The sequence below is a fragment of the Ceratotherium simum genome, chromosome 6 (assembly GCF_057802395.1).
Source record: "Ceratotherium simum simum isolate JZ-2026a chromosome 6, ASM5780239v1, whole genome shotgun sequence".
NCBI lineage: Eukaryota > Metazoa > Chordata > Mammalia > Perissodactyla > Rhinocerotidae > Ceratotherium > Ceratotherium simum.
This window is the reverse complement of record NC_141905.1, coordinates 8,083,864-8,111,799: the sequence shown is the minus strand read 5'-3', so window position 1 is coordinate 8,111,799 and position 27,936 is coordinate 8,083,864. Positions and strand designations below refer to the sequence as shown.

The 27,936-nt window shown below is 48.6% G+C and overlaps 2 protein-coding genes across 2 annotated transcripts in view; both read left to right on the top strand.

Moving 5' to 3' along the window:
* The first annotated feature begins 613 nt into the window (after positions 1-613).
* FAM170B (family with sequence similarity 170 member B) lies at positions 614-3,020 on the top strand. The gene is made up of 2 exons (XM_004432448.3): positions 614-725; positions 2,275-3,020. Exons 1-2 carry the CDS (start codon positions 614-616, stop codon positions 3,018-3,020), a joined length of 858 nt encoding a protein of 285 aa, XP_004432505.2.
* A 12,733-nt stretch (positions 3,021-15,753) lies between these two features.
* Positions 15,754-27,936, top strand: part of VSTM4 (V-set and transmembrane domain containing 4) — a 95,702-nt gene continuing 83,519 nt past the window's right edge. Inside the window, exons 1-2 of the mRNA XM_087431829.1 lie at positions 15,754-15,863; positions 23,424-23,822. Coding sequence (XP_087287955.1) covers positions 15,809-15,863; positions 23,424-23,822 — 454 coding nt within the window. The 5' untranslated portion in view covers positions 15,754-15,808. The remainder of the gene's footprint in view (positions 15,864-23,423; positions 23,823-27,936) is intronic.

The window sequence follows — 27,936 nt, the reverse complement described above, 5'->3', positions numbered from 1 at the left end:
AGCCTTGGAACAGCGGGGAGGAGGCAAGATTTTTGGTCACCCACTGTTTCCCCAGTGGGAAGTAGTCTCGTTTTGGTGTCTAGTGATGAAAGTATGAATGTGAGCATATCTATGGTTAAGTGAATGTGGTGTGAATTTGTGTGTTGTGTGTGTGAGTGTATATTGTGTAACTGTGTATGTGTGTATGTATATGTATGTTTGAGTGTATGTGTGTCTGAGTGATCATGTATGTGTATGTCTGTGTGAGTATAGGTGTGTTTACATGTTTATAAGTGTCTACGTGGGTGTGTTTAGGTGGTTGTGTCTTCATGGGTGTGTGTCTGTGTTTTGTGTTTCTGTGTGTCCCTGACAATACACAAGGCAGAAAAACTCTCAGAGGGAAATGAGATCCTGGTGGGAAGCCTCTCCTGGCATCCTGCCTGGGTCTCCGTCCTTGCCATGGGTCACAGAACAGATCATTGTCACTGATGAGGTCATAGAATAAAGCCAAGGTCCTAGTGACCACAGGGAACCCAGGGGCTGCTCGGGCTGGGGCCGGGAGGGCTTCAGCACAGCCCAAGCCAACTCTCACCAAACAGCTGAGCACTGAGCCCCCTGGTGCTGGTGTCAAAACATGAAACGCCACTTCACAGACTGTAGGGGAGAACAGTCACCAACGGATGGGACCACCCTCAGCTTGACCAGCCCGGGGTCCACCGAGGAGAGCGTGGAAGTGTGCTGGCCAGGTAGGTCAAAAGAAAGAGTGCGGCCAGTTGTGTTCCCTGGGAGGGAGGCTCGGGAGGGGGAGGGGTGGCCGCTGGGTCGCCCCTCGGTGGTACCAAAGTGTTGTGTTGGCCATAAAAATGGATGGTGGGTGTGACCGAGGCCCTTGTGAGTATATGAGGTGGTCTCGGGAGGTATGAGGATTAAGTAAAATGTTCATGATTATATATTTTAATGTACATTTGAAAAAACAGAATTGACATGTCAACCTTGTGATTTCTGAATGATATAAAAAATTCCTCAATAATAAATTGATTAAAGTTAATCCAGGGCCGCCCCCGTGGCTTAGCGTTAAGTGCACGCGCTCCGCTTCTGGTGGCCTGGGTTCGGATCCCGGGCGCGCACCCATGCACCGCTTCTCTGACCATGCTGAGGCCATGTCCCACATACAGCAACTAGAAGGATGTGCAACTATGACATACAACTATCTACTGGGGCTTTGGGGAAAAATAAATAAATAAATAAAATCTTTAAAGTTAATCCAGCACATCAATTTGAAGACCACTGTAAAGTGACCGTGGGCAGCTCCCATGGGTAACACTGGCTCTCGGGGCCGAGTGCCTGGCATCATCTCTGGCTCTATCAGTCATTTAAACTTTCTGTGCTTCAGTTTCCTAATCGGTCAAATGGGAACCATAGCAGTGCAATTTCTTAGGGTTTTAAAAAAATTTTTGGATATTAAAGGAGTTAAAACATGACAAGCACTTATAGAGTGATGGGGATACAACGAGTGTAAGATGGAGACACAGCACAAATGCTGAAGAGGAAAGTGGGGCTGAATGGCCTGGCCAACGCACTTCTCTTGCATTGCATTTTAAATTGTCTTCATTGAGCTGTGATTTATATACACAAACATCACCAATTTTAAGTGTACAATTTGAAGCATTTTGACACGTACATTTGTGTAACCACCACCACGATCATGATGTAGAGCATTTTCAATTCCCCCAAAAGTTCCCTTGTGACCCTTTGAAGTTCCCACCACTGCCCCCAGCTCTTGGTAACCCCTGATCTGTTCTCTCTCCCTATAGTTTTGCCTTTTCTGGAATGCCATCTAAATGGAATCATATACGATATGGCCTTTTTAGCCTGGATTTCAGTTAGCATAATGCATTAGAGATTTGTCAATGTTTTGCGTGGATCAGTAGTTCATTCCTTTCTATCGATGAATAGGGTTGCATTGTATGGATGTACCACAATCTGTTTATTCACCAGCCGATGGCCTTTTTGAGTTTAGTCAAGTTTTCCGAGAGTACATTCATACCTTATTTGATCCTTATCATCATACCCATAACTTACAGATACACCTGTCTATCTATACATTATTTGATCCTTGTCATCGCCCCATGAGGTAGGCATTATTGTTATCCCCATTTTATGGGGAAACAGGTATACGGAGGCGATGGTACCTGCCCAAGGGCCCCAAGAACCTGCACCCTTTAAGAGTCCTGAAGGTGGGTTGTGGCACTGACCCCTTGGGGGCACTGACGAAAATGTCCTCCCACTTCTCAGGAACCATAAAGAGGGAAGAGTCATCTCCGAGGCCGGGGCTACCCTTTCTCCACGAGGAGGACATCTGCTTCGTCTCCAGGGCACGGAGGATGCTGAGCTGGAGCAGCTCTCCATCATCCCAGTCCTCCTCTGAGTACCAGTCCTACTCCCAGTACCAGTCCTGTTGTTCCTACATGCACGACGAGGACGCCGCCCAGCAAAGTGTGTGTGCCTTCTACACCCACGTGCAGACTGTGCAGGGCGTGGCCGTGGCCTGGGAGACCGAGACTGGCTTCGAGCCGGTCAGCAGGAAGCCCCGCATTCATGAAGCTGAGTTCATCAAGAGGCAGAGGAGGAAAGGCTCCTCCTTTGAGATGGCTTCCAACACCGACCTGCGCTGGGACTTGGAAGCCAGCAAGAACAACTGCTCCCCAGAGCCGGATGACATGGAGCTGCTGGCGCCCCTGGAGTGCTGCCTGCAGGAGCTGCGGGACCCTCCGGACTGGCTGGTCACCACCAACTACGGGCTGCGCTGTGTGGCCTGCTGCCGGGTGTTCCCCACGCTGGAGGCGCTGCTGGAGCACGCCCAATATGGCATCCAAGAGGGCTTCAGCTGCCAGATCTTTTTTGAGGAGATGCTGGAGAGAAGGCGGGCTCGGGACCAAGCGCAGGAGCAACAGCTGGAGGAGGAACAGAGCCCTTCGGACAACAGTGAATGTCCGCGGCCCCACGTCGAGGCGCTTCAGTCACAGCAGCAGAAGCAGTGAGCTGGAGTGACGCGCCCAGCTCTGCCCTCACTTCCGGCACCTCCGGTGCTCCTTCCCCAGCCGGCACGACCAGAGCCACCAGGGCAGGGAGAGAGGACGGGGGCCAGGGCAAGGAAGCAGGGGAACATAGAGCTGGGTGGGCCGTGAGAGGGGAAGGGGAAGGAACCCTTCCAAAGGGCACAGCATTTCAACCAGACTCCATTTCAAACCTGAATCCAAAGAGGAGGGCTTCAAGCGTTTCTGGCAGCCACCACAAGATCTGAAGCCCCTAAGCGTGTGGCCACTGGGATTTCTATTTTTGCTGGTGGATCAAGCAGGTCATGACTTGCGGGAGAGCCCACTGCAAATGAAGCTTCAGCCCTATTTTTTTCATTGTTAGGAACACATCATATGCCCTAGTTCTATGTCTTATTTTAGTGGGATTAAACTTGAATAACTCAAATTTAAGGCAATGACTAATTGAGTGAACCATGCTGTGAGTCCACGGTCAGACCCATAGGAAGGTGCCACCTCTGCAGGTTACACACTAGCACAGACACCTGGCGACAGGCAGAGGTAGGGAAGCGGGCTGGGTGATTCCTGCTGACCCATGAGTTCATATATCAACTAAAATTTTTAAAATGTTGCTACAAAATTCATCTTCACCCTCCTATCCATTCCCAGCCCAGGGGGCTGTATTCATTCAAGAAAATGCACAGCTGGTTCACTGTGTGTTAGGTACGCTGATGAAACATATACCTCAACCTTCCAGTGGGAGGCAGTTAGAACAGGCAATTGCAAAGCATAGGGATGAATCACACAAAGGAGGTTTGGGGAGCCCAGGGGAGGGCCCTAGCTCACGCTGGTTGATGAGCAAGAAAAACCTTCCAAAAGTGGTGATGCTCACAGAGGCTTGGACGACAGGTAGACTTAGCTGGGCCAGGGTTGACTTTAGCACTGTTCACATTTTAGGTTGAATAATTGTTTGTCTTGAGGGCTGTCTGTCCGCTGTAGGATGTTTAGCAGCATCTCTGGCATCTACCCACCAATGCCAGGAGCATCCCCTCCACCACAACTGTGACCATCAAAAACGTCTCTGGACATTAACAAATGTCCCCTGGGGGCAAAATTGCCCTTCAGTTGAGAATCACTGAGCGAGACAAAAATGAGGATCTTAGGAAGGGGACTAGCACAGTACCTTAGGGCAATTGCCAGCCACTTGGCCTGGCTGTAATGCTGGAGACGTTTATCCCCTCACACAATACAGAAAGGTTTAGCACCTATGTGCCAGGCTCTGTACTGGGATGGGGAATAAACAGTGAACAAAACAGGCATGGATGCTGCTCTGTGGAGCTTACAGGCAGTGGGGGAAAATAGCCTGTATGTATGTAAAATTAAAAATAATTATGAAAGTACTCATTTCACGACCTACAGGGCCCTGCGTGGCCCAGCCCTGCTAAATTGTCCATCACGATTTCTTAACATTCACTGCTTCAGTCACTATAGTCCAGTCTAGTCCCATTGGCCTTCCTTCTTTCCTTAAATGCTCCAAGCTTTCAAACCTCAGGGCCTTTGCACTTGCTCTCCCCTCTAAGTGAAATGCAACCCTTCTCTGTCACTCTTCTGACTGACCCTTTGCTCATCTTTGAGGGTTCAGCTTCATCACTTTTTTGAAGGGGGCTTCTCCAATCATACTGCCTTGGTGTATGCCTCATTCCAAGTGCAGATGGTTTTAAGAAGAGAAGTGACATGATCAGATTCATGTTTTAAAAAGCTCACTCTGGTTGTGTGTGGAATATAGATTTGTAAGTAACAAAAGAAGAAAGGAATAAGTAGGGAGATCACTTAAGAAGCTGTTGGAGAAGACCAGGCAAGGGGCGATGTGGTTGGATAAGGCTGGTCACAAGCCAAGAGAGAGAGGAGGGGGTGCATTCAAGACATGCTTGCGGAATAGAGCCAAAGGATTTGGGGATGAGTGGATGTGCGGGTGAGGGAACGGGGCCCAGGTTCCTAGCAGGAGCAAATGGTGGGGGGTTGTACAGTAACTGATATGGGGAGCTTTAGAGGAAGATTAGGTGTGTGTGTGTGCACATGTTTGTGTGTGTGAACATGCACGTGTGAGTGTGTGCGCGCACATGTATATGTGTGCATGGGTCTGCATGTGGATGTACAGGCCTAAGTACTGGGAGTGGGGGTGACAGAGGTCAGTTAGGACATATTTGACTCTAAAGGCCAATGGTGGACTCCCAGGTAGAGATGTTGAGTGGGAAGTGGTTTATGATTTAGAACTCAGAAGACAAGTCTGTATGGGAGATGTAAATTAGGAAGCTAACTCACGTGGATGGTACCCGATTTAATACCACAATAGTGGGTGGATGAGGTTCACTAGGGAGCTGGAGTAGAGTTAGACAGACAGAGTGTGTCAATGAAGGAAGGAGAAACCAGGTGGGGGTGCATCTCTGAGGAGTTTTCTTCCAAGTCAATAAAGCTAAGAGTGTTTTGAGGAGGGGTGAGCAGTGTTAAAGATAGGAGGGAGTGGGAGTGAGCTGAGGACGAAACGTTTTTCATTTCATTTGGCACATGGAGGTTGCTGATGGCCCTGGTAAGAGCAGTCTCGGGCTGAGGCCAGAAGGGCACGGGTCAGTAGTGGGCACAAGATGAACCACCAAAGACAAGCGTGAGACAACTGTGCTGGCCAGTTTGTTTTAAAGAGGAAAGCAACAATGGCTGTAGCTAGATGAAAGGAAACTAAAAAAAAGACAAAGATGGGGGGAGAGCAAGTTTATATGCCAATGGGAATGATCCAGTACACAGGGGGAGACTGAGAATGCAAGAGAAAGTGGGGAAGTCTGGGGAGAGGGGTCGAGCAAGTGAGAGAGGGCTGCATCCTGAACAGTCATGGTTAGCATGTTCTGTGTGTGTCTGTCAGGGGAGGTCTGTGTGCGGTTCTAGAAAAGGGGAGCAGCAGCTAGCAGGTGGGCCCTGCTTGGGAGTGGGTCCCTGAAGGAGGAGGAGAATAGGGTCCCCACTGCCTTCTTTCTAGGGCAGTGTATATATGTGTTCAACTCTGATAGTCTAAGGGCCAAGCATTGTTCTAAACACTTGATGAATATTAAGTCATGTAATGCTCTGCACAATCCAGTGAGGTGGCTCCCGTGATTAGCCCTGTTTTACAGGCGAGGAAGCTAAGATCTTACTTACTTAATTGAGTAAGTAAGCTGAGGTCGTACAGCTGGTGTACAGCGGAGTCAGGCTTCACGCACAGGCAGCCTGGCTCCAGAGCCCGTGCTCTCACCAGCACACTGAGAAGCAAAACTTGAACGTAAAGACAGATGCGAGATATTCAGAAAAGCAAACATGTCAACTACTCAGGCTGTATTTTCTTTAGATTAAGTAGAAGCAGCTGGAGATCAGGGGAAATATGATGGGCGTTCAGGACAAATGAAAGATGACAACAACCTTGTGTAAGCAAACTTTTAATGTAGAGGATAACTTGAGCTGATGTGGAGGGGGGAGGAGTGGATAAAATTGTTCTTAAGATAGTGACGTGTTCTCAAAACATACCTTAAACTCAGCTGAGTTAAGTATTCATTTGTGGTTTAATCACACCACTTTGCAGAGACCTGGGACCTCCACCAAATAAGATGAGTATCAGAGTAAGGAGAGCTCTTCCAGAGGGTTCAAGAGACCTCAAACATTTGAAATCTTGAACCACTGTAGACCTTTTATTTCTCCAAATCATAGAAAAAGATGGAACTTATTTTATAAAACTTACAGAAACCTAATAACACAGCTTAACAAAGATGGTACTAAAAAAGTAAACAATATATCAATCTCACTTAAAAACACAAAATAATAGTGAATCAAATTTATAGAATATGAAAAGAGCAACACACCATGACTGAGTTTGGGTCATCTCAAGACTGTAAAGACAGTTAAAAATTATTAAATCTAGCAGTACTTCATCTTGAAAGATCTTATGATTGTCTCAGTAGATATTAAAAAGACATAATATTCAGAAATAAACCCATACATTTATGGTCAATTGTTTTTTCAACAAGATGCCAAGATAATTCAATGGAGGAAAGAATAATCTTTTTAGCAAATGGTGCTATGACAACTGGATATTTGTATGCAAGAGTGAAATTGGATCCCTACCTCACATCATATATAAAAATTAACTCAAAATGAAAAAGACCTAAATGTAAGAGTTAAAACTACAAAATTCTTAGAGGAAAACATAGGTGTAAATCTTCATGACTTTGGATTAGGCAATGGTTTCTTAGATATGACACCAAAAGCACAAGCAAACAGAAAACATATATAAATTTGACTTCATCAAAATTAATAACCTTGTGTTCAGAGGACACTGTTCAGAGGACATTATCAAGAAAGCGAAAAACAATCCACAAAATGGGAGAAAATACTTGCTCATCACATATCTGATAAGAGTCTAGTATCTGGAATATATATAGAACTCTTGTAACTCAACAATAAAAAGATAAATATAACCCAATTAAAAAATGGGCAAAAGATTTGAATAAACATTTCTCCAAAGAAGACACACAAATAACCAATAAGCACATGAAAAGATGCTTAACATCATTAGTCCTTAGAGAGATGCAATGAGATACCACTTCACATCCATGAGGATGGCTATAATAAAAAAAAATATGCAATATAAAAAATATAATAAAAGAGACAGACAATAACAAGAGTTGAAGACGTGGAGAAGGAGAAATCAGAAACTTCATACATTGCTGGTAGGAATGTAAAATTGTGCAGCCACTTGAGAAAACATTCTGGCAGTTCCTCAAAAAGTTAGACATAGACTTACAATATGACTCCGCAATTCTGATGATTAAAAACATATGTCCACACAAAAACTTGTACATGAATATTCATATAAACATTATTCATGATACAAAAAAGTGAAAACAACCTATATACCCATCAAATGATGAGTCGATAAATAAAATGTGATATATCCATGCAATGGAATATTATTCAGCCGTAAAAAGGAATGAAGCACTGATCCACGGTACAACACGGATGAACCTTGGAAACATTATGCTAAGTGAAAGAAGCCAGACACAAAAGGCTGCATAATGTATGATTCTATGTATATGAAATATCCAAATAGTCAAATTTGTAGAGACAGAAAGCAGATTAGTGGTTGCTAGGGATTCAGAGGAAGGGGAGGAATGGGAAGTGACTTCTAATGGATATGTGGTTTCTTCTTGGGGTGATGAAAACTTTCCATAATTAGATATCAGTGATGGTTACACAACAATAAACTATTGAATTGTATGCTTTGAAAACTGAACTTTATGGTATGCAAATTATATCTCGATTAAAAAAGACATATAATAAATACAACAATCATTCCTATTATAAATTTTTTAGAAACTAAGAATAGAAATTTTCTTCAGATGATATGGAGTATTTATTGCAAACAAAATAGCAAAAAATCTACACGTGTTCCCATTGAAATCAGGTAAAATATGTCATCTATTTCAATTTTTATTTAACATTGTTCTGGAAGTTACAACCAATTCAATAAAACATGAAACAGAAATGTTACATATATTGGACAGAAAATTATGATTTTCAGAAAAAGAAAATATACTTACCGTGAAAGCTCAAATGAATTAACTAAAAGCCATTGAAAAAAGAGGTCATGGAAGGATTGAGATGTAAGATGGATATCAAAAGCTTACTTGTGTATTAGATGTGACTAATTAGGAAATCACATGGAAAATGTTCCATTCACTAGATAAACAGACATTCATGGAAATATTACAAGTGCAATGAAATGTAAAGTGATTATCGCTAGTTGAGAATTGTTGATAAATTTTGGATTTTCTGTAATGTGCGTTATTTTTAGTTTTCTACATTGGGGAAGTATGATTTTATAATAAAAAGGCAATAAAACACTTCATCAAACAGTACTTCAGGTTAGAAGTGACTTTGGGGGCCTTCCCTGTCCACATTTGTGGTCTACAGACCACACTTTGAAAACTCCAGCTTTAATATCTTATTCCTTGGTCCTTTGGAATTTAATTGGCTTTAGTTTTAAGAGCACTTTACAATGGATGAGGACCCAACCAACTCAAGATAGTTAAATTACAGAGCTCTTTATGTGGTGTGTCTTCATTTAAGAAATGAGGGTCGAAAGCTGTGAGTGAGAGGGAGATCTCGAGAGAGGACCATGGTGGGCGCTCAGTTGAGAGAAAGGGTAAAAGTGAAACTGGAAAGAAAACAAGATTGTGCAGACAGGGCTCCTCAGGGGGAAGACAGGGAAGGCATTGCAGGAGGAGGAAGGAAAGATGAGGAGGTTGGACAAGGGAGATAGAAGGGGAATGACAGAAATGGCAGATGTTAAGGATAATGCATTGACTGGGGATGTGACATCACAAAAGGGTCCAGGTAGGAGGCCAGTGGAGGAAGATGAGGGTCCTGTCGAAGGTGGCGGGATCCTGACTGACCTTTCTGTGGGAGTCACCTGTCTCTGAGGTGCTCAGTAACGGATGCTACTATGGGCTGAATTGTGTCCCCCGAAATTCATATGTTGAAGTCCTATGCCCTAGTACCTCAGGATGTGACTATATTTGGAGATAGGGCCTTTAAAGAGGTAATAAGGTAAATTAGGGCTCACCAGGGTGGCCCCCAATCCGATTATCACTTGTATCCTTATAAAAAGAGGAGATTAGGACACAGAGATATACAGAGGGATGACCCTGAGAGGACACAGAAGAGGGCCATCTACAAGCCAAGGAGAGAGGCCTCAGAAGAAACCAGCCCTGCCGACACCTTGGTCTCGCACTTCCAGCCTCCACAACCGTGAGACAATAAATGTTTGTGGTTTAAGCCCCTCATTCTGCAGTATCTTGTTACGGCAGCCCTAGCAAACGAATACAGATGCTGAAAAGCAGGAACCAGAGGCAGGAAGGCAGCAGCCAGCAAGGCGTGAGTAGGTCCATGTTTCGGGTGGGGAGCTTTCCTGGTCCCAGGTCCTTAGGAGAGCAAGCACACAGTGAGTGTTCAATCAACGTTTGTTGAGTTAATTGCCCGGAATGGCATAAACACATTTGGGAACAAGCTGCTGACTTTTGGCAAGCACAGAGTGGCCTACTGTCCCCGAGCACTCTGAGTGCTTTGGGCACCTGGCAGAGGGTTTTGCAGAAGGAGTCTGGTGTGTGAGTGCTTAGTGGTGTGGGGATTGGTTACGAGACCACAGTACATTCTCTTCAATTCTCTTCTCAGCCTCTAATGCTTCCCCTTCCAGTGAGACAGACCTGAAGGCTCACTGGGAAATGAGCTGGGCACAGGGGCAGTGAGGACCTGGATGTACTGAGCTGTAGGGAAGACAGAACAAGCAGTTCACGAAAATGCCACGTCTAGCTCTCAAAGCCTGGCACCAAGAGCCAGACACCATGTGTATATGCCTGTGTGTGAGTATGTGAGTGTGTGTGTGTGTGCGCACGCGCATGTGGTACATGCTGCACCTGGCTTGGGGCAGAGAGCAGGGACCTGGAGAGAGGGTCCATGAATGATGCTTGAACCCCTGAGGGTTTGTTGACGCTCTGCCATCAGACTTCCTGTGGCCCTCCCAGTGCATACCCAAGGACTGCGGAGCCCAGCCGAGCTACCATCAGTCTTAGGAGAAGAGGGTAAGAATTCCCCACAGCAGTGTTTTGCAAACTTGAATATTGTCCTTTCAAAGGCCAAGAACATTCTTGCAGGGTCCGTGTTGACTCTAGTTATTGCTGCTTAAACAACGACTTAACACAAACACAAACATTCAAGTTTATAGTTGCTTTATAACTATAAAACAAAAGCAAATGTGTAAATTAAATACAAACACAATTACAACAGCAATAAAACTCAGATTAACAACATTAATTCTATGTGACTGTCGAGCTTGGTGCTTGCAAAACGAAGTTGCCTCTTAGGTGAATACGGGACTGAATTCGAGGAAGAATCTTCTGGGAGTGACGGGTCCTCACTACCTTGTACCGACATGACACAAATTCCCAGCATGGACAGTATGGATATGTATTGAAGCCATCACGTCACCCTGATTGCCAACCTAAATGCAAACAGGGCACAGGAGTCAGGTGCCACCAGTTGTTTACAAGGTGCTTATCCGGATAATTTATGTGCTTTAAAATTTTTTCTAGATCTTCCTAAAAGTTTAAGAATTCTATTAGGGAGCATAAAGAGCCCAAGTGTTGCTTGTGGGACCCCTGTTTGAGAAATACAGCCTGGGAGTACTCATGTGGAACATCCCTCATTCATTCCACAGACGCTCACCCGCAGCTTCCCCCACACCCAAGGCCTGGGCTCAAGCAGGAGGGACACACAGAGATGACTGATAGCCAGTGTCTGGTCTCGGGGATCAGACTGTCCCGCAGGGGCATTTACTTAAGTATCAATGATGCGCGTGTAGAGGTTTGTATAGGAAACTGTGCGGCTCTGACGAGGGGACCTAATGCAGCCTTTTGAGGCTTGGAAGGCTTCCTGAAAGAGGAGACGCCTCTTCAAGCTGAGTCTAGAAAGGCTAGAAACCTAGCAGCCCCCTGGAGGGGCAGTTAGCACAGACAGCTGAGCTAGGACTGGAGCTCTGCATTTCTATGATGAAGGCTACCCTCATGAACAGGGAAAAGAGGGTTTATTTTGCCCTGTAGAGAGCTCACATCTTGTGAGTGAAAAGCCAGAGAAAGACAATTCAACATTTCTCTTCGACCTTCTGTCAATAGTATTGGACGTGTTAGACTCAATGTAGCCAAACCTGCTCTTCCCCTAGTGGTCACCTCTCTGTGATAACTGGGGGACCCTTGTGACATCTCCTCTCCTTCAATGATGGCACCCACCATAGTTGGGATGAAGTATAAACTCCAGGGCCTGGCATTTGGGGGCCTCTAGGGCTTTGCTCCTGCCTGTCCCTCTACCCACATCTCACTCCCCAGAGAGATCTGGTTTTCTAGACCCCCAGAAGCCACCTAAGAGAAAGTCCTGTGTCCTTTAGCCTCTGTGCTTTAACACACGTTGTTCCCTCACCTGGAACAAGCCCCTCACCCTCTGTTTGTGGACTCTCCCAGCATCCTTTAAGCTTCAGTTCAAGGGCTAACTTCACTGGAAATGTTTCTAGCACATGGACCAGGAAGACGCAGCAGGCATGGCCTCCGTTGTGGTCAGTGATATAGATAACTTGTGCAGTTTCTAATCTCACCCTCATTCCAATCCCTTTCATCTGGAGCCTTCTAGAATCTGGGGGTCGTTTCTTTCTGCATGCAGCCAGCCTTCAGAGTCCCTGACACCAAGCTCACAATCCCTGCTAAGGTCGTGGAATGACCCCAATTTATCAGGGTCACGGGTGAGGTTGGTTTGGAGAAGCTATTTGTATCTTAATACACTGTCAGTCTTACAACTTCACATTTCTTTACCTTTAGGAGAAGAACCAGTGCACCCCACACCCCTTCCCCCATTGTGCAGGGAAAGGTGCTGCAGGTTCATGAAAGTTCCACCATTGGTAGCTCATGGCTTTTCCTTCTGATTGGATGGACACATCCCCTGTAACCACGATCTCTTCTTTCTTATCCTCCCCCCATCAGTCAGAGCTGAAACCTCTTTAATCCAGAGCCTACTCCTTGACACTCCCTTTTAGTGATAATTCAAGTGTGCAACTAACTGCTTCTAGAAGTAAAATGCTTGTGAGCAGTGTGGAGGAGGAAATCTTAAAAATTACTTGTCTAAATCCAGACTGAACAAGGAACACGGAAATCTGCTGAACACCTTAGAAGGGCGGGGGTGGGGGGAGGGTTACTTTATCTTAGTGTCTTTAGTTAGGAAAATATTTGCTGTACACAATATCAAGCTAAATTACAAAACCATGTCATACTTTTTCATCTTAGACTCAGGTTTTAGCAAACAACTGAATAATGAAAGAGGAAAGACACCTCCCCCCCCAAGTCTGCCACGGGATAGCTGAGTGCATTCATTTTGAGGGAATTTGGATTTCTAAGATGCTTCTGGTGACGACTGGAGGAATCAGGATTAGTTGAGTAGGGGCTCCGTGTCACTTAGTGTCCACAGGGACCTGGATCAACTTCAGAACCATCAGAACGCTTGTCCAGAAACCCCAGATGGGGGGATCTTTAGAAGAGGTAATTTTTAAAAAATGATTGGATTGTATTATTCTTCTAATTCCAAACACAGTCAGTCCTGATAGAGCCAGGGGCTGGACAAATAAGTAGGTGGAGGATTTTCAAATCGTCCTAAGCTTGTGAGTGAGTGGGCAGGAGCAAGGTGAAGAGAAATATCTGGAAGACTTTGCCACTGTAGTACAGAACAACTGAAATCCTGAGGCTCGGCTGGGTCGTCGGCTGGGTCTCTCCCGCGGACTGGGCCTGTTTACCTGTTCCTGCATCATGCAGCAAAAGTCTTACCAAGATGGTCTGGGAGATGATTTGGGAAGCTGAAAAGTACTGAGAGAGCACACAGCTGGAAAGAGAGAAATGTTGTGTGTCACAGGACTGCAAGAAAAGCACTTTCCAGCCCCAAATCTCCGGCACAGCACCAGTTTTGGCAAAGAGAAAGCAAGGCAAAGGGTGGTCATCTAGGTCTAATGCGGGGTTGAATGTCTGCTCAGTTCTGCAAGCAGAGACCAGTATTTAGAAATGATACAATACCAAAGCAGGAAACAGGTCTCCGAAGTGTGGTCAACATGTATAAGGGGCTCCTTCTACTTTCCACCAACTGGCAGAGTAAATTGCAAGCACAAAGGTTGAGATGGGAGGTCACTGAGGACACCAAACAGTCCTATTGTTTCCTCAGCTCCCAGCACTCATGCAGTCATGCTGACATGCCATTTTACATATGTCACTTTCACCTGGAAAATGAGGTTCAGAGAGGTTACATTGTTCAAGGACCCACAACTGGTACCCGAGGCGGGATGCTGTCAGAACCAGTGCTCCCCTTCCAGCATCCTCTTCCCAGTCCCGGCAAGCACTATTTTCCACAGTCAGAACTCCAGTTCCCAGTTCAGACGCTGGTGGCCCACAGAATCCCGGACAGGTTTCTGGTCCTCTGTGAGCCTGAGTTTACTAACCTGTAAAATGGAGCCTGGACCTCACAGGGATGGGCTGTGAGGCTCAGTTGCTCACATGTGCACAGTGGTTTCCAAGCTCTGGTCTGGAAGTCTCCCAGGAATGTCTCCATTCCTAGGTTGTAGGGTCCAGTTTGACACCAGTTCTTGTCCTGACTTCTTGTCCTTGGCATCAGACCCAGGGACCTTGCAGCCAGCTCACCATCAGCTCCTCAGGTCCTTTCACCAGCATGGTGGAGGGGTGGGGTTCCTCCCTGCAGTCCGGCTGCCTTGATGGTCAGCCCAGTTCCTGCAGGGCCCTGCTCCGTGTGAAAGTCTCCCAGCTAGAAGAGAGCCCTGTGGGGACCCTGGATCCTAGGACTCCAGGAAGTGCCTGGAATTGGAGAGATCACAAAGGCTTGCACCCCCTGGCGCGGGCTGCAGGAGTGGACGGTCCCTCTGGGACATGCCCTGGGGTTCAGCACCAGTACGCCCCACCTCTCTCTCCACGCCTTCCCCACCCCTCCTCACCGCTCTTAGAAGGAAGGAGATGGGGATCCTGTTCTCCTGCTCCTCCTCCAGGGACCCACTCCCAAGCAGGGCCCACCTCTTCTGGAACCTCACAAAGACCTCCCCTGACAGACACACATGAAACAACACTCCCCACACACACACTGTTCTTGCTCTAGAGATCCTGCACTAACACGTCAGTCGGGCTCAGACGCCAAGTTGAGAACCATGACGAAGAGATCAGGCATTGGCTCAGAGTGAGCTGGGCTGAGTGGCCTTGTCACACCACTCCTTGGCTGTGTGACCTGGGTCAGCTCTTTCCTCTCCCTGCCTCTGCTTCCTTATCTCTAATAATGATGGTAATAATGGCTGATATTCATGGGCCAGGGGAAGGCGCAGCGTTTTAACCGGAACTGTCTCACTTGATCTTCTTAAATACCCTATGAGGGACATGCCCATTTCCCCATGGAACAGATAGAGGAAAGTGAGGCACATGGAGACTAAGGAGCTGTCCCAGGGTCTCACAGTGGCAGGATTCAGTGACATGGTACAAAGTACCTAGCCCAGGCCTGTGGCTGAGGGCACCCTAAGCAATCACCATTGCTTGTAGTGTCCACACACTCTGAACATATCTGTGTGGACCCTGTCAATTTTCCCAGTGTCCTCACCCCAGACAATCCCACCCCGGTCCCGCCCCCCAAGTTCAGCTGTTCCTTGGCTCCCAAAGGTCCCTGTGGAGCGGCTGCAGGAGGTCTCCTATGCAGCAGGTTAGCCTTCGGTCAGGGCAGCTGCTGCCTTTGGTAGTTGCCCCCTACCCCCATCCCACTCCACCACACCCCCACCGGAGGCTCCGAGATGCCTGCCCCAGGAGGCCTGCCCCTTAGCAACAACTGTCTGTGATGCAGAGACCGCCAATCCCATTGGCGCTCTGTATGACTTGTGTCTGAGCGACCAGCTCTCAGAACCTCAGTTTTCTCATCTGTGAAATGGGAGTGGTGAACATGAGACTCCCAGGTCGCTGAGCGAACCGTGCTCGGGGGCGGCGCCCTTGCCCAGGGCGGCCGAGGCACCCAGAAGCCGCGGCCCAGTGGGGCGGGCCGCCCGAGGGGCGGGCCGGGGCCGGGGGCGGGCGCGGGGCGGGCTGGCCGGCGGCGAGGCCGGGCGGGCGGCGGCGCTGCTCCGAGTCCCAGCGCCGGGCGGCGGCGGGGAGATGCGGCTCGTGGCGCTGGCGGCGGCCGTGCTGCTGGCGCGGGCCCCGGCCCCGGGTAAGCGCGGCGGGCCGGGCGGGCGGGCCGGGCGGCCCCGGGACCCCGCGGGTGGGGCGGGGGCAGCCGCGCCTGGTGGCCGGGGTCCGGGCTCGGGCCTGGCCGGGAGGCCCCGCCGCCTCGGGCTGCCCCCTCCGCGTGCAGCCCGCGGGCGCGGGGCTGCGCTGTCCCCGGGGCTCCCCGCGGACGCCGGGCCGGGGGCGCGGGCGGCGGCGCCCCGTCCCCTCCGCCGGGCTCCGGCAGCGCAGAGACGCGCGATCAGCCCCTGCTCCCCTCCGGGCCAGGCCGCGGAGTGGAGCTTTCCGCAGGGACGCGCCAGCCCCGGGTGCTGGTTTTTCTTTTTTCTCCCCAACTGTCAGGACCCACAACTGTTGGCAGGTTAGTCAGGGCAGCAACTTCCCTTGAAGTGTCTTCGGAGAGCTTCTCGGTAGACCGTCAGAAGGGGCCTGACCTGCCCCGGGCGGCCGCTGGGGACTGGGGACTTGTTCGGGGCGTTTTGCGATGCCCAGGCCTGGTGAGATAGGGGGGTATCCACGGCTGGATGGAGCGGGGTCCTTGACGAAGCGCCCTGCCTGAGCGGCGGCCTCTGCCCACACTGCTGGCTTTCATTAGGGGTTTCTGCTCTCACTTCTTAGTTACTGAAGAATTTTCTCTCTTTATTCCCCAGGGCCCTACCTGCTTGCCTCAGGGCTGGAAGGGGCCATGCTGGCTAGAATAATAGTGATAAGGAAAATATCAATGGTTGTCGTTTCTTGGCTGCCTACTGGGTGCCAGGTGTAGTGCCACACATTATCTCATTTAATCACAACACTTCAAAGTAATGATCACAAGAGCAGATGTTTGTATATCCAGGTTCTTTGCAAACATTAACTCAGTTAAACTTGCCAATAACCTCTGAGGGAGGTGCTATTATTATCCCCATTTTGTAGATGAGGAAACTGAGGCACAGGCCCATGAATTGACTTGCTTTAAGTCACAAGGCTTGTGAGTGGTGGAGCTGGGATTCGAACCCAGGAAGCCTGGCTCTAGACTCTGTGCTCCAGCTGGCTAAGCTGTGTTGCCGTTGTTTTGTAAATAAGGGAGCTGATGCTCAGAGTTAAGTAATTTTCCCAGGGTGACCCAGCTACTAAGTGGCGGAGCTGGCACTTGAGCCAGCATAGAGCAGAGTCTGAGGAGGAGTGACTTGGATCACCGCAGGAAGAAGTTCACCCGTTGTTCCCCGCTTCCAGTGCAGTGGGGCTTCCAGTGAACCTGGAATCGGTACTGTGGGAAACGTTCCTTTCTCAGTTGTCACTGTCTTGACTGACAGTGACTGGAGGTTTGACCGGGCTGGTTGGGCCAGGCTAGCTCTGGTGGCCTGCGTGGAGTAGCCAGCAGCCGTCCGGATGCCTGGGCCATAGGGGTCTTCCTCCCCCAGGCTCCAGGACCACCTTCCTGATCGCAGGAGCTGTCAGAGAGGGCTCCCCCAAGAGTGGTTTTTGGAGGTCAAGGACATTCTGATATTTCCAGGAGACCTTAGGAGCCTTGAGAGCTGGAATTCGGGGTCCTTTAGAGTCTGCCCTGGCTGTGCCCAAGGTTACTCTTTGGATAGTGATGATGGCTCCTGCTTGTGCAGCACTCGCCGTGTGCCACCCGCTCTTCCGACTCCTCGTCACGATTCCCCAGGGGAGGGCCTGGGAGAGCCGCTTTAGACATAAGTCTGGACTCTTAACCCCTGCCCTTTCCTACCTCTTCATCTTGGAGCTGAGCAGAATCTTAGTGTCACCTGGCCACACCTCTCATTTTAGAGAAAAGGAAACTGAGCAGCAAAAATATTTAATAAAAGACAAGCTGTGGTCCCGAGTGGTGGTTGAGAGTTGATTTTGAAGCCAGATCACCTAGGTTCTGATTCCAGCCTTGCCAGCTAAGCCACCTAAGCAGGTGGCTTAGCCTCTCTGTCTCAGCCCTCTTGTCTAGAAAATGGGGATAAACATAGTTATGAATGTAAATTGAGAAAATACATCTAAAGTGCTTAGAACAGTGCTTGGCATAGAGTTCACACCCGGCAAATGCTTGCCTTTATCATTGGCCAAGCCCACGTGTTTGTCCTGGATGAGAGCTGTTTTCAGGTGATGGGCTTAATATGAGTGCAGTCCCCTGTGGGCTAGGTCTGGGAGCGCCTCTGCTTGGTGCTTGGAAAACACTGGCTCCTGGTGCCATGGGTTTTTAAGTAATACAATTGTATTTCTTTCAGAGATTTACTTGTCATGAATTCAGACTCTTCCTTTAATGAGAATGGGATTTTCGCTGCAAAATGGTACAACTTACATTTCTTATAAACGTAGAGGCTCCTGGCTCCCTGAGGTGAGTGGAGTCAGTTTCTTCAGGACAGAGAAGGAGTGTCGGGCACAGAGCCACTAGCACATCACTGGCCAGGGCGGAAGAGGGGGACCCCAGCCCTGCCCACCTCCGTGTCCCAGGTGAGGCAGGTGTCTTGTTTCTTTAGAAGTCCTACACTCTCCTGCACCTGGAAGTTGTCATCCTTCACCTGAGGATGAGTACCAGAGGGAAGGGGAGAGGTTGTATACTAGTTGACTGGGTCGTGTACTGTTTGGCTCCATGGATGTCCTTTTAGGCTGTTTTCAGAGCTGTGTTATTTTCATGACACTATCCAAGTGGAGCAAGAGGGTTAGACCCCATAAATCTTATCTGCAGGAATATAATGTTCACCTACAGGCAGAACCAGCTATATAATTTGTGGAATCCAGTGCAAAATGAAGTGTGAGGCCCCTTATTTAAAAATTATTAAAATTTCAAGAGAGTGACAGTAGAGATGAAACCAAGTGGGGGGCCTCTCCACGTGTAGGGCCATGTGACTGCAGATCCTACACCCAAGAAGCACCCCCTGCTCACAGGTCAGTGTTTGTCGCTTTCTGTTGCCCCACCTGCCCAGCTCTCAGCTGGGCACACTATTATGAGTGTTTTAAGGGTGTTTTCTCATTGGAGGCCTACAATGACCACACAAGGCATCATCCCGTTTTTCAGATGAGGAAACTAAGACTCTGAGCACCTTATACCTAACAGAACCAGGTTTCCAACCCAGTTTTGTCCAATGCCAACCCCTGGTTCTCTGCCCAGCCCTCCCCAAGCCACAGGGAAACCCTGGCATCCTGGTGCCCTGCCCACATCGGGCAACTGGGGCTACCACCTAACCGAGCATGTGCTTGCTGAAGGAATATGGTTCCCTGCAGCAGGAGTCCCGCCCCTCTGGGTCAGTCTCTTCCCTGCCCATGTTGTCATAGTCCTCCGTTAAGATCTGGCCTTGGAGGTCCTCATTGGGGTGGAAAGTCCCCTCCTGTGGTCCATCTGCAGGCCATGGTGCAGTGCGCTTCACCAGAGGACACTGATCTTTCAATTTCCAGCCTGCACCAGGTGCCTCCTGGCTCAGGGTCTTTGCTCAAGTGGGACCCTCTCCCAGGAACATCATTCCTCTCCACTGCTCTGAATTTTATTTCATTAACTCCAGCTCAGCCTTCAGCTCACAGTCGCCTCCCCAGGGTCTGTTTCTTCCCTGACCCCGCAGACTAGATCAGGATCTTGCCCTGATTTTTGTAAGCCCTGCACCTTTTCTCTGTAGCATGTGGCACTGTTCGTAGTCACTTACTCCTGTGTCTTCTTCCTGATGACCAGCCGCCTTGCGCACTGGACTCAGAGATCCGCGAGGTTAGGAGTGCCGTCATCTACACATAGTGCCCAGCATGGGGCTATTGCTCAGCAAGTATTTTTGTTGAGTGATTAAGTGAACAAAGCTAAGCTGGGGCACAGGCTGGAGGAAGCGGGAACTCTGCATGCGGAGGTGCCCAGAGGGTAGACCCTCCCACCTCAATCCCTGCAAGGCAGGCTCGCAAAGCAAGAATTGAAGTTCTTCTCTGGGCCAGGGTGACTTTGACAAATCTCCCTCCTAGGCCAGGAAAGGGGAGACTCTGCCTGCCTGGGGCTGATCCCTTCTTCCCGGGTGTAGGAGGGTCTCCTGACACCCACCCTCCCCTGTCTTGTGGCTCGCTCGGCCCACGTTTGCTCAGCTTGCTTCGCTGCCCTGCAGGGTGTGTGCTGTGTCATTCAGACTGACTGAGATGAGGAAGAGAAGACCTGGACTCCCACGGGCACCGCCCCCTAGGCACCTGCCTCCAAATGTTGGTGTTGCCCTGGCTGCCACCGTCCTGATCCCACTGCTGTTTTCTCTGCTGAGCAGAAGGGGCCTGATGACTGCAGGGGGCAGAAGCTGTGTGATGCTGTCTCCTAGGATTTAACTAAACATCCCGCTGAGCTAACGTTGGCCAGGCTCCGGGTCCTCTCTGCGCATTTTCTCCCCTCCCTCTGGTGGTGTCACCTCTCGCAGCTGCATGCATACGAGCCGCGTTTTCTGGGTTTAAGGTAGCCATCTCCAGTGTTGAGGGGAGGCCCTTACCTGGGGCACCTGGCTTCCTGAGAAAACTGATTGCAGACATGAGGACCCCCACAACCTGCGTCCACTAGCAAAGCTTTAAGACTCTGAGGGGCCCTTGAGCATCACCATTTCAATCACACCCCCATACCTTCGTGTTGAAAGTGGGTGTAAATATCTAGGTTGGTGGCAGATGTAGGGCTGAAATGAGCCTTCCTGTGAACAAGGTTGTATTGGTTTGCTCGAGTTATCATAACCAAGTCCCACAGACTGGGCGGCTTAAACAACAGAAATTTATTTCTCGTAGTCCTGGAGGCGGAGGTCTGAGATCAAGGTGTCGACAGAGTTGGTTTCTTCTGAGTCCTCTCCTTGGCTTGTAGATGGCTGTCTTCTCCCTGTGTCCTCATGTGGTCTTTCCTCTGTGCCTGTCTGTGTCCTGATCTCCTCTTCTTATAAGGACACCAGTCATATTGGATTAGGATCCATCCTTATGGCATCATTTTAACTTAATCACCTCTTTAAAGGCCCTATCTCTAAATACAGTCACATTCTGTGTACTGGGGGTTAGGACTTCAGCATATGAATTTGGAGGGGATACAATTCAGCCCATAACAAGGATCTTTGCACTTCAGTTGGAGAAACCTGCTTGAGCCATTTGTAAGAGACTATGGGGCTGAATGAAGGCAGAGAGGCGCACTGGTAAAGAGAAAAGGAGAGCTCATCTTGGGAAGATGGTTCAGTCCATCCCCTTTCATGGGAGCTGCTGACTCCTGGCCTGAGCTGCAGAAGTGGAAGGGTTACTTGTTTGCCTCTAGGATGGAATCCAGCCTACCCTGGGGACCAGAGCACTTGGCAGGGTCTCCTGGTTTCAGTCACTATAAATAATCCCTCCTTCAAGCGGCGTTAATAGGAGGAGAGTGGGGTGTGGGGTCTCGGCTGCTGCGCTCTCATCCCACCCATCTTGTTTCAATTTCCTGCCTTCCCCAGCTCTCCTTGACTCTAGTGGGGAGCCCTTGAGGGTGGGTGGATCTGGACTTCAATTCTGGGAGCCAGCTGCTGCATCTCTGCTGCTCTCTGCCTGCCGAACCCCTGGGCCGCTACTGGAGTGGGGTCAGCCTGGGGTTCTCGGCTTTGTTGCCGCTCACCAGGGAGCTTCCACCGTGGGGGCCCATGTGGACTTTAGACAGGGCCTTAGCAGTCAGGGGAAATGCTCTCGACTAATTCAATATGGCGTGTGGGCCAGGTATGGGCCAGGTGGGTGAGATGCAGGGGATGGTGGGGGCAGTTCCTCTTCTTTTGTCCTGCCTGAGTGACTTGTGTGGACAGAGAGCATGTGCCTTCCGTGGTTACCTGTTGATCTGCATTCTCTGAGTATTTCCCTGGGCTGGCTTTGTCCCTTGTCACCGTGGACATAGAAGACCTCATTCTTGTTCACAAGCTGCTTAGAGTCCAGCCAAGCATCAACCTTGTTCTTCTGAATTTACTTCCACCTATTTTTTTAAGGTAACAAAAGATTGTCGTGTTGTAAGCTGAATGATAGCCCCCAAAGATGGTTGTGTTGTAATCCTTGGAAGCTGAGAGTGTTACCTTATATGGCAAAAGGCACTTTATGGATGTGATTAAGTTAAGGGCCTTGGAGTATCCTGGTGGGCCTGGCTTCTAAGAGATGAGAAAGAAAATTGGCCTTCAAGTCATATCTCTCCAGGTGTTCAGTTTATTAAATCGATAATGGAAACCATACAAGAGGATGACCTTATTGCTTGGATTTTTACAAAGAAGAATACTTTTTATGTGGTACCCCCTCACCTCCCCCCTACCCCACACACATAGGTCCTTATCTTGTTGACTCACAGCCTCTTCACAGTGGAAGTTTCAAATCTTTGACCTCTTTTTTCATCCTTCCTCATTGCTTACCTGCAGCATTGACCAGGGTTCAAAGCTTTTGGTGACTCTGACCTCAGGGCCCAAGTCCCTTCATGTGACCAGAAGGTGACATTTGGGGACATTTGTGGTTTGGGATGACCTTGGGGACACCTGCTTGTGAAGTGGGGTGGGCAGGGAATGGTGCTTTCTGGAGTTGTGTGCTGGGAAGCACCGGGGTGGGGATGTGGGACCTTGTGAGAAGACAGCCCTGCTTGGGCAGAAGGAGGCTCTGAGCATCCTTCCTACGAAGTGTCCTTTCTGGGCTCTGCTGGCCTGCCAGGGGATGGCTCCACCCACGAACTCCAGGGCAGCACAGCCCCTCTGCACAGTCCCTGTAGACATCATGCAGCATGTCTCCTGGAGACAACAAAGTGCTCAGCCTCTGTGAGGTCTACTGGTCTAGCTGGTCTGGGTGGGCGTTGGGGTGTCTCCTTCAAAGGTCACCTTGGGGCAGAACGGCGGCTGGGGATGGGCAGCCCTTGGGGTGGATCTAACTAGGAAACCAAAGGACAGGGAGTAGTGGACCGGGCCTGGGGTCCTGGAGCATCTTTTATGGTGTCGGTGGGTTCTCTCATCCCTCTGTTCCTGGGCTCGTTTATTCTTTATTCCTGCTCTTTAATTCTGATACCGTGGCTCACGAGTCCAAAGAGACTTCGAGCAAGAAACTGAGAAACCCCTGTGGTTTCAGCTCCCTGGTACTAGCTTAACACCTGCCTGACCAGTCCTGATCATCTGCTTTGGTTGCAGTTGAAATAGCTGAGACAGGGCAGGGGCTTAGAAAGGCAGCTCCCAGACCCACAGCATCACTCACTCAGGCAGGTGATGAACGTGAAGCAGACCTCAGGGAGGCAGGCGAGAGGGATGGATGTGCCTGGAAATTTTTAAGAGATGCCAAAAATCCAAATCTTTATGTGAAATCTCCTGAATTTTAAACATCAGAAACTAATTAAAATTTTTAAAAAAATATATCTGGGCCCGGAGGTCAGTGGCAACCGACGTGGACAGGATCGTCTCATAGGGGAGGATGTGGGAGCCCACAGGGGCTGCCCCCAGGAAGAGCCCTTCTTCTGGCTGTCACGAAGGCGGAGAGTGAGCACGGAGGGGATGGCATGGCCTGCCTCTCTGGCCGTGCTGATCACCCTGGCTCCTGGAAGAAGGTGTGTCCACCTGAGGAAATGCCTTCCTCATTTTCCTCCTTCCTCTTTTCTCTGCAGAAGTCTGTGGGGCCCTCAATGTCACTGTGTCCCCAGGGCCTGTGGTTGACTACCTGGAGGGGGAAAATGCCACTCTTCTCTGCCACGTCTCGCAGAAGAGGCGGAAGGACAGCTTGCTGGCCGTGCGCTGGTTCTTCGCGCGCCCGGACTCCCAGGAGGCCTTGATGGTGAAGATGACCAAGCTCCGGGTGGTACAGTACTACGGGAATTACAGCCGCAGCGCCTACAGGCAGAGGCTGCGCCTCCTTGAGGAGAGGCGTGGGGCGCTCTACACACTCTCTGTTTTGACCCTCCGGCCAGCGGATCAAGGGCATTACGTCTGCAAAGTCCAGGAAATTAGCAAGCACAGGAATAAGTGGACAGCCTGGTCCAATGGCTCCTCAGCAACAGAAATGAGAGGTAAGTGTGCTTCTGCTCTCTGGGAGAGGTGTGGGGGTACAGGTCAGTAGTCCTCCCTCCAGTCTGCCAGGCGGGGGCCCCCAAGATGGCTCTCCTGGGCTTGAACACATCTTCTTGGCCCCTGTGGGCCACCACCATATGAACCAGGCTGTAGGGATGGGGATAGATCTTGACGTGGATGCTGGAGCTGACTGTAGAAGTGGAAGCAGAGAGAAAGGAGCGAGGGCCTGGCCCTGCACCGCCCAGCCCACCCTCTGTGCAAAAGCTCTTTTGCTTCTGAAAGATCACGCTGGCTGTATGCTTCACCTCCAGCTCAGGTCTGCCCAGCCTTGATTGCTTGGGCCGTGGGGTGCCGGGCACCCAGTGGAGGAGGCACACATTGGGAGGTCCTGATGTCAGTTGCCACACTTCGGGGCAGGGCAGGCTGGTGGCTCTGATCCATTGCCCAGAGGAACTGATCCCAGCCTCAGGCAACGGCTCACTGAGAAATTCATCCAGGGGGCCAGTGGTTAAGTGCGTGCGCTCCACTGCTGGCGGCCGGAGTTCAGATCCCAGGCGTGCACTGACTCACCACTTGTCAGGCCATGCTGTGGCGGTGTCCCACATAAAGTGGAGGAAGATGGCCACGGATGTTAGCTCAGGGTCAGTCTTCCTCAGCAAAAAGAGGAGGATTGGCAGATGTTAGCTCATGGCTGATCTTCCTCACAAAAAAATTAATTAATTAATTAATTAGAAAAAAAAAAGAAATTCATCCAAAAGTGGGCCAAGGACCAGAGGTCTCCCTTCCTGGAGACAGATAGGAGGCGTGGGCTGCGTTCCGGAACGTCTTGGCTACCAAGTGTCATATTTGAGGGTTATCATTTTTTATCACAAACGTTCTATTCAAGAAGACACCTCTCACAATTTTAATAAGACTTTCTATTGTGTGCTAAAATTACATGTTTGACTGCTTTGAACTTGAATTTGGGCTGGCACAAGATCAAGAGGATCACAAAGTAAAGCTGATGGTCCCAAGTATGAAAAAGAATCTAATTTTATTATATACATGTAATACAATATTAAAGGCATTAGTGATGTTGTTTTGACAAGCTTTTCTGAGGGGATAAAACTCAGTTGTGAAAAGGTATTTTGAATATCCTATATGAATAGGGACATGTTAAAGTGAATAATTTACGTGGGTAATTTAAGCAGCCCAACCTTGTCTTTGGAGTTTGTGTATGGTAATGTTCTTAAGCACAGAATGAAGTATGATCTGAAATGCTGTGCACTTTTTCTCCTTAAGCAAATTAATTCAAGAAAACAAATGACTGTTAGTATAAATATGTATTTTGGCACAGAAAACAGAAAAATACGTCAGATGACCAAAGACTGAGGAGGGAATGCACTCTGGATATCACTTGGCTCTGAAACCTAAGATCTTATACATGTCTTTTTATTTCCATGCCACAGTATATGCTGGAGTGGTACACTAAATCTCTTGGTAGTAATGACTCTCTGCCAGTTAGATAAAAATGTTCCCCACATTCAAGTGAGTGCAGTCATCTAGTTCATTATTTACTGTGAATCTGCTTTCATTGAGTGAAGCTGGGTTCCTTCTAGAACGTTTATATGGGTACTTGCTCCAAAAGCCTGAGGCAGTTTGTTCGACTTCACTGGAAATAAAAATCTCTCCTCTTCCCCTCCTCTCCACCTCCCCTCTCCTCTTTCTCCTGCTCTCTTCCTTCCCTTCCCTGGCTCTTCTCAGAAATCCCTTTCTCTTCTCCCTCTTCCCCTTCCTCTCCTGTTCCTCCCCTTTCTCTCTTCCCCTCCTTCCCCCCTTCCTTGCACTCACTGTCTCTTCCTTCTTCCTCTTTCCTCTCTATCTCTGTGTCTCCATCTGTCTCATGCTTACTCCCACGCATACCCTCTGATCTCTCACCTGGAAGTAGTTCTAACCTCACAGCAGAGCTGAGCCTCCCTTGCTGTGCTGCTCTGCCTCAGAGCTTCCTGTTCTCACACTTCCTCAGCCTCTGAGCAGGGCCATGGTATTCTGAAAGGAAGATTCAAAACCTTAGAAAGCAGTGACCATACCTTCTAGAATGTTCTAGGGGACTATGCCGAGGGGGTTAAGGTGAGGTAACCCCACGTACATGGCTTGAAAGCAGACTGGCTTGTTTAGGTTGGAGCATGTCCGCCCCAGGCTGGGGAGAGCATGTGGAGCCTTGGCTCGCTGTCCTTCCTGGGCAAGGCTGGGGACAGGCCTGCAGCTCCAGCCTCCTGGGGCGCCTTTCCCCAGGCCCTCTACCTCGCACTAGCAGTTGTTATGTGGAAAACAAGAACAAAAACAAGCAACGCAATGCACAGTTCTGTGGCCAAATGTGTTTGAGTTGGAATATTAAGTAGAAACTCTCAGAGGTGTTTTTGGAGTGAGTGCCTTTTCCCTTCGCTGGGCCTCACAGCCCCTCATTTCTAACGTGCTTACTTTTCTCTCCTCTGTCCTACATGCTTCTCAAGCCATCCACAGGAGAGGGGAGCTTTTCTTGGGAAGTCTTTCTAACACTGCTCCCACCCCCTGCCCTTGACCATGGACTATTGTGTTCTCCTTCTTGCGATGTTCTTAACGGGAGATCAGATTGCTTGTCCTTCACTGTAAACTCCCAGAAAGAAAGGCTGGTGCATGGGCTCTTCTCATCTTGCTCTTGCAAATGGAGGTTAACTTGTGCCGATACATTTTAAGGGATGCTTCCTGGCACAGAGCAAGTGTAATAGGACTCTTGGCTCTTATTATTTACCCTGATTTCCATATGTGGGTTGTTTTCTATTGCAAGAATAATATAGTTCAATTATAGAAAACGTGGAAAAATACTGAAAGAGTTGAAAGAAGAGAACAAAAATGACTTGCAATATCTCTACCCAGGTGTAATTTAACATTTCATTGTAAATCCTTCCAGTCATTTTTATGCAAATAAAAATTAGAAACCTGATTCCACTCATACTATAAATATGGTTTTGTGACTGGCTTTTCTCATGTTACTAAATAGTGGGCACATTTTCTCATGTTGTTAAATATGCTTCCATAACATAATTTTAATGGCAGAATAGTATTCCATGATGTGAACATACCGCAATTTAGCTTCCTAGTTACTGTTATTGGACATTCAAGTTGTTCTAAATCCTTGTCAATAAAACTCCAAGAATGTCCCTGTACTTAGAGTAAAGTCTTGGAGATAAAATTGCCTGGTGCAGAAAGAACAAAGCTGGAGACATCATGCTGCCGGATTTCAAACTGTATTACAACGCTTTAGTAATTAAAACAATACGGTATTGGCATGAAAACAAACAGGTAGATCAATAGAGGAGAACAGAGCGCCCAGAAATAAACCCGCACATATATGATCAATTAATTTACAACAAAGGAGCCAAGAACATACAATGGGGAAAGGACAGTCTCTTCAATAAATGGTGTTGGGAAAACTGGACAGCCACATGCAGAGGAATGAAACTCAACCACTGTCTTACACCGTACATAAAAATTGATTCAAAACAGATTAAAGACTTGAATGTAAGACCTGAAACCATAAAACTTCTAGAAGAAAACATAGGCAGTAAGCTCCTTGATGTAGGTCTTGGCGATGGTTTTTTGAATCTGACACCAAAAGCAAAAGCAAAAATAAACAAGAGGGACTACATCAAACTAAAAAGCTTCTGCACAGCAAAGGAAACCATCAACAAAATGAAAAGACAACCTATGGAATGGGAGAAAATATTTGAAGTCATATATCTGGTAAGGGGCTAATATCCAAAATATGTAAAGAACTCATACAACCCAACGGCAAAAAAACCAAACAATCTAATTAAAAAATGGGCAGAATATCTGAATAGACATTTTTCCAAAGGAGGCATACAGATGGCCAACAGGTACATGAAAAGATGCCCTACATCATTAATCACCAGGGAAATGCAAATCAAAACCACAGTGAGATATCACCTCACACATGTTAGAATGGCTATTGTCAAAAAGATGAGAAATAACAGGTGTTGGCGAGAACGTGATGAAAAGAGAACTTTTGTACACTGTTGGTGGGAATGTAAATTGGTGCAGTTGCTATGAAAACAGCATGGACGTTCCTCAAAA

Excerpts from the sequence above, each read along its gene's own strand:
- FAM170B (XM_004432448.3), top strand. The coding sequence starts at position 614 with ATGAAACGCCACTTCACAGACTGTAGGGGAGAACAGTCACCAACGGAT. Across the intron at positions 726-2,274 it reads CGTGGAAGTGTGCTGGCCAG|GAACCATAAAGAGGGAAGAG; the intron begins GTAGGTCAAAAG and ends CCCACTTCTCAG.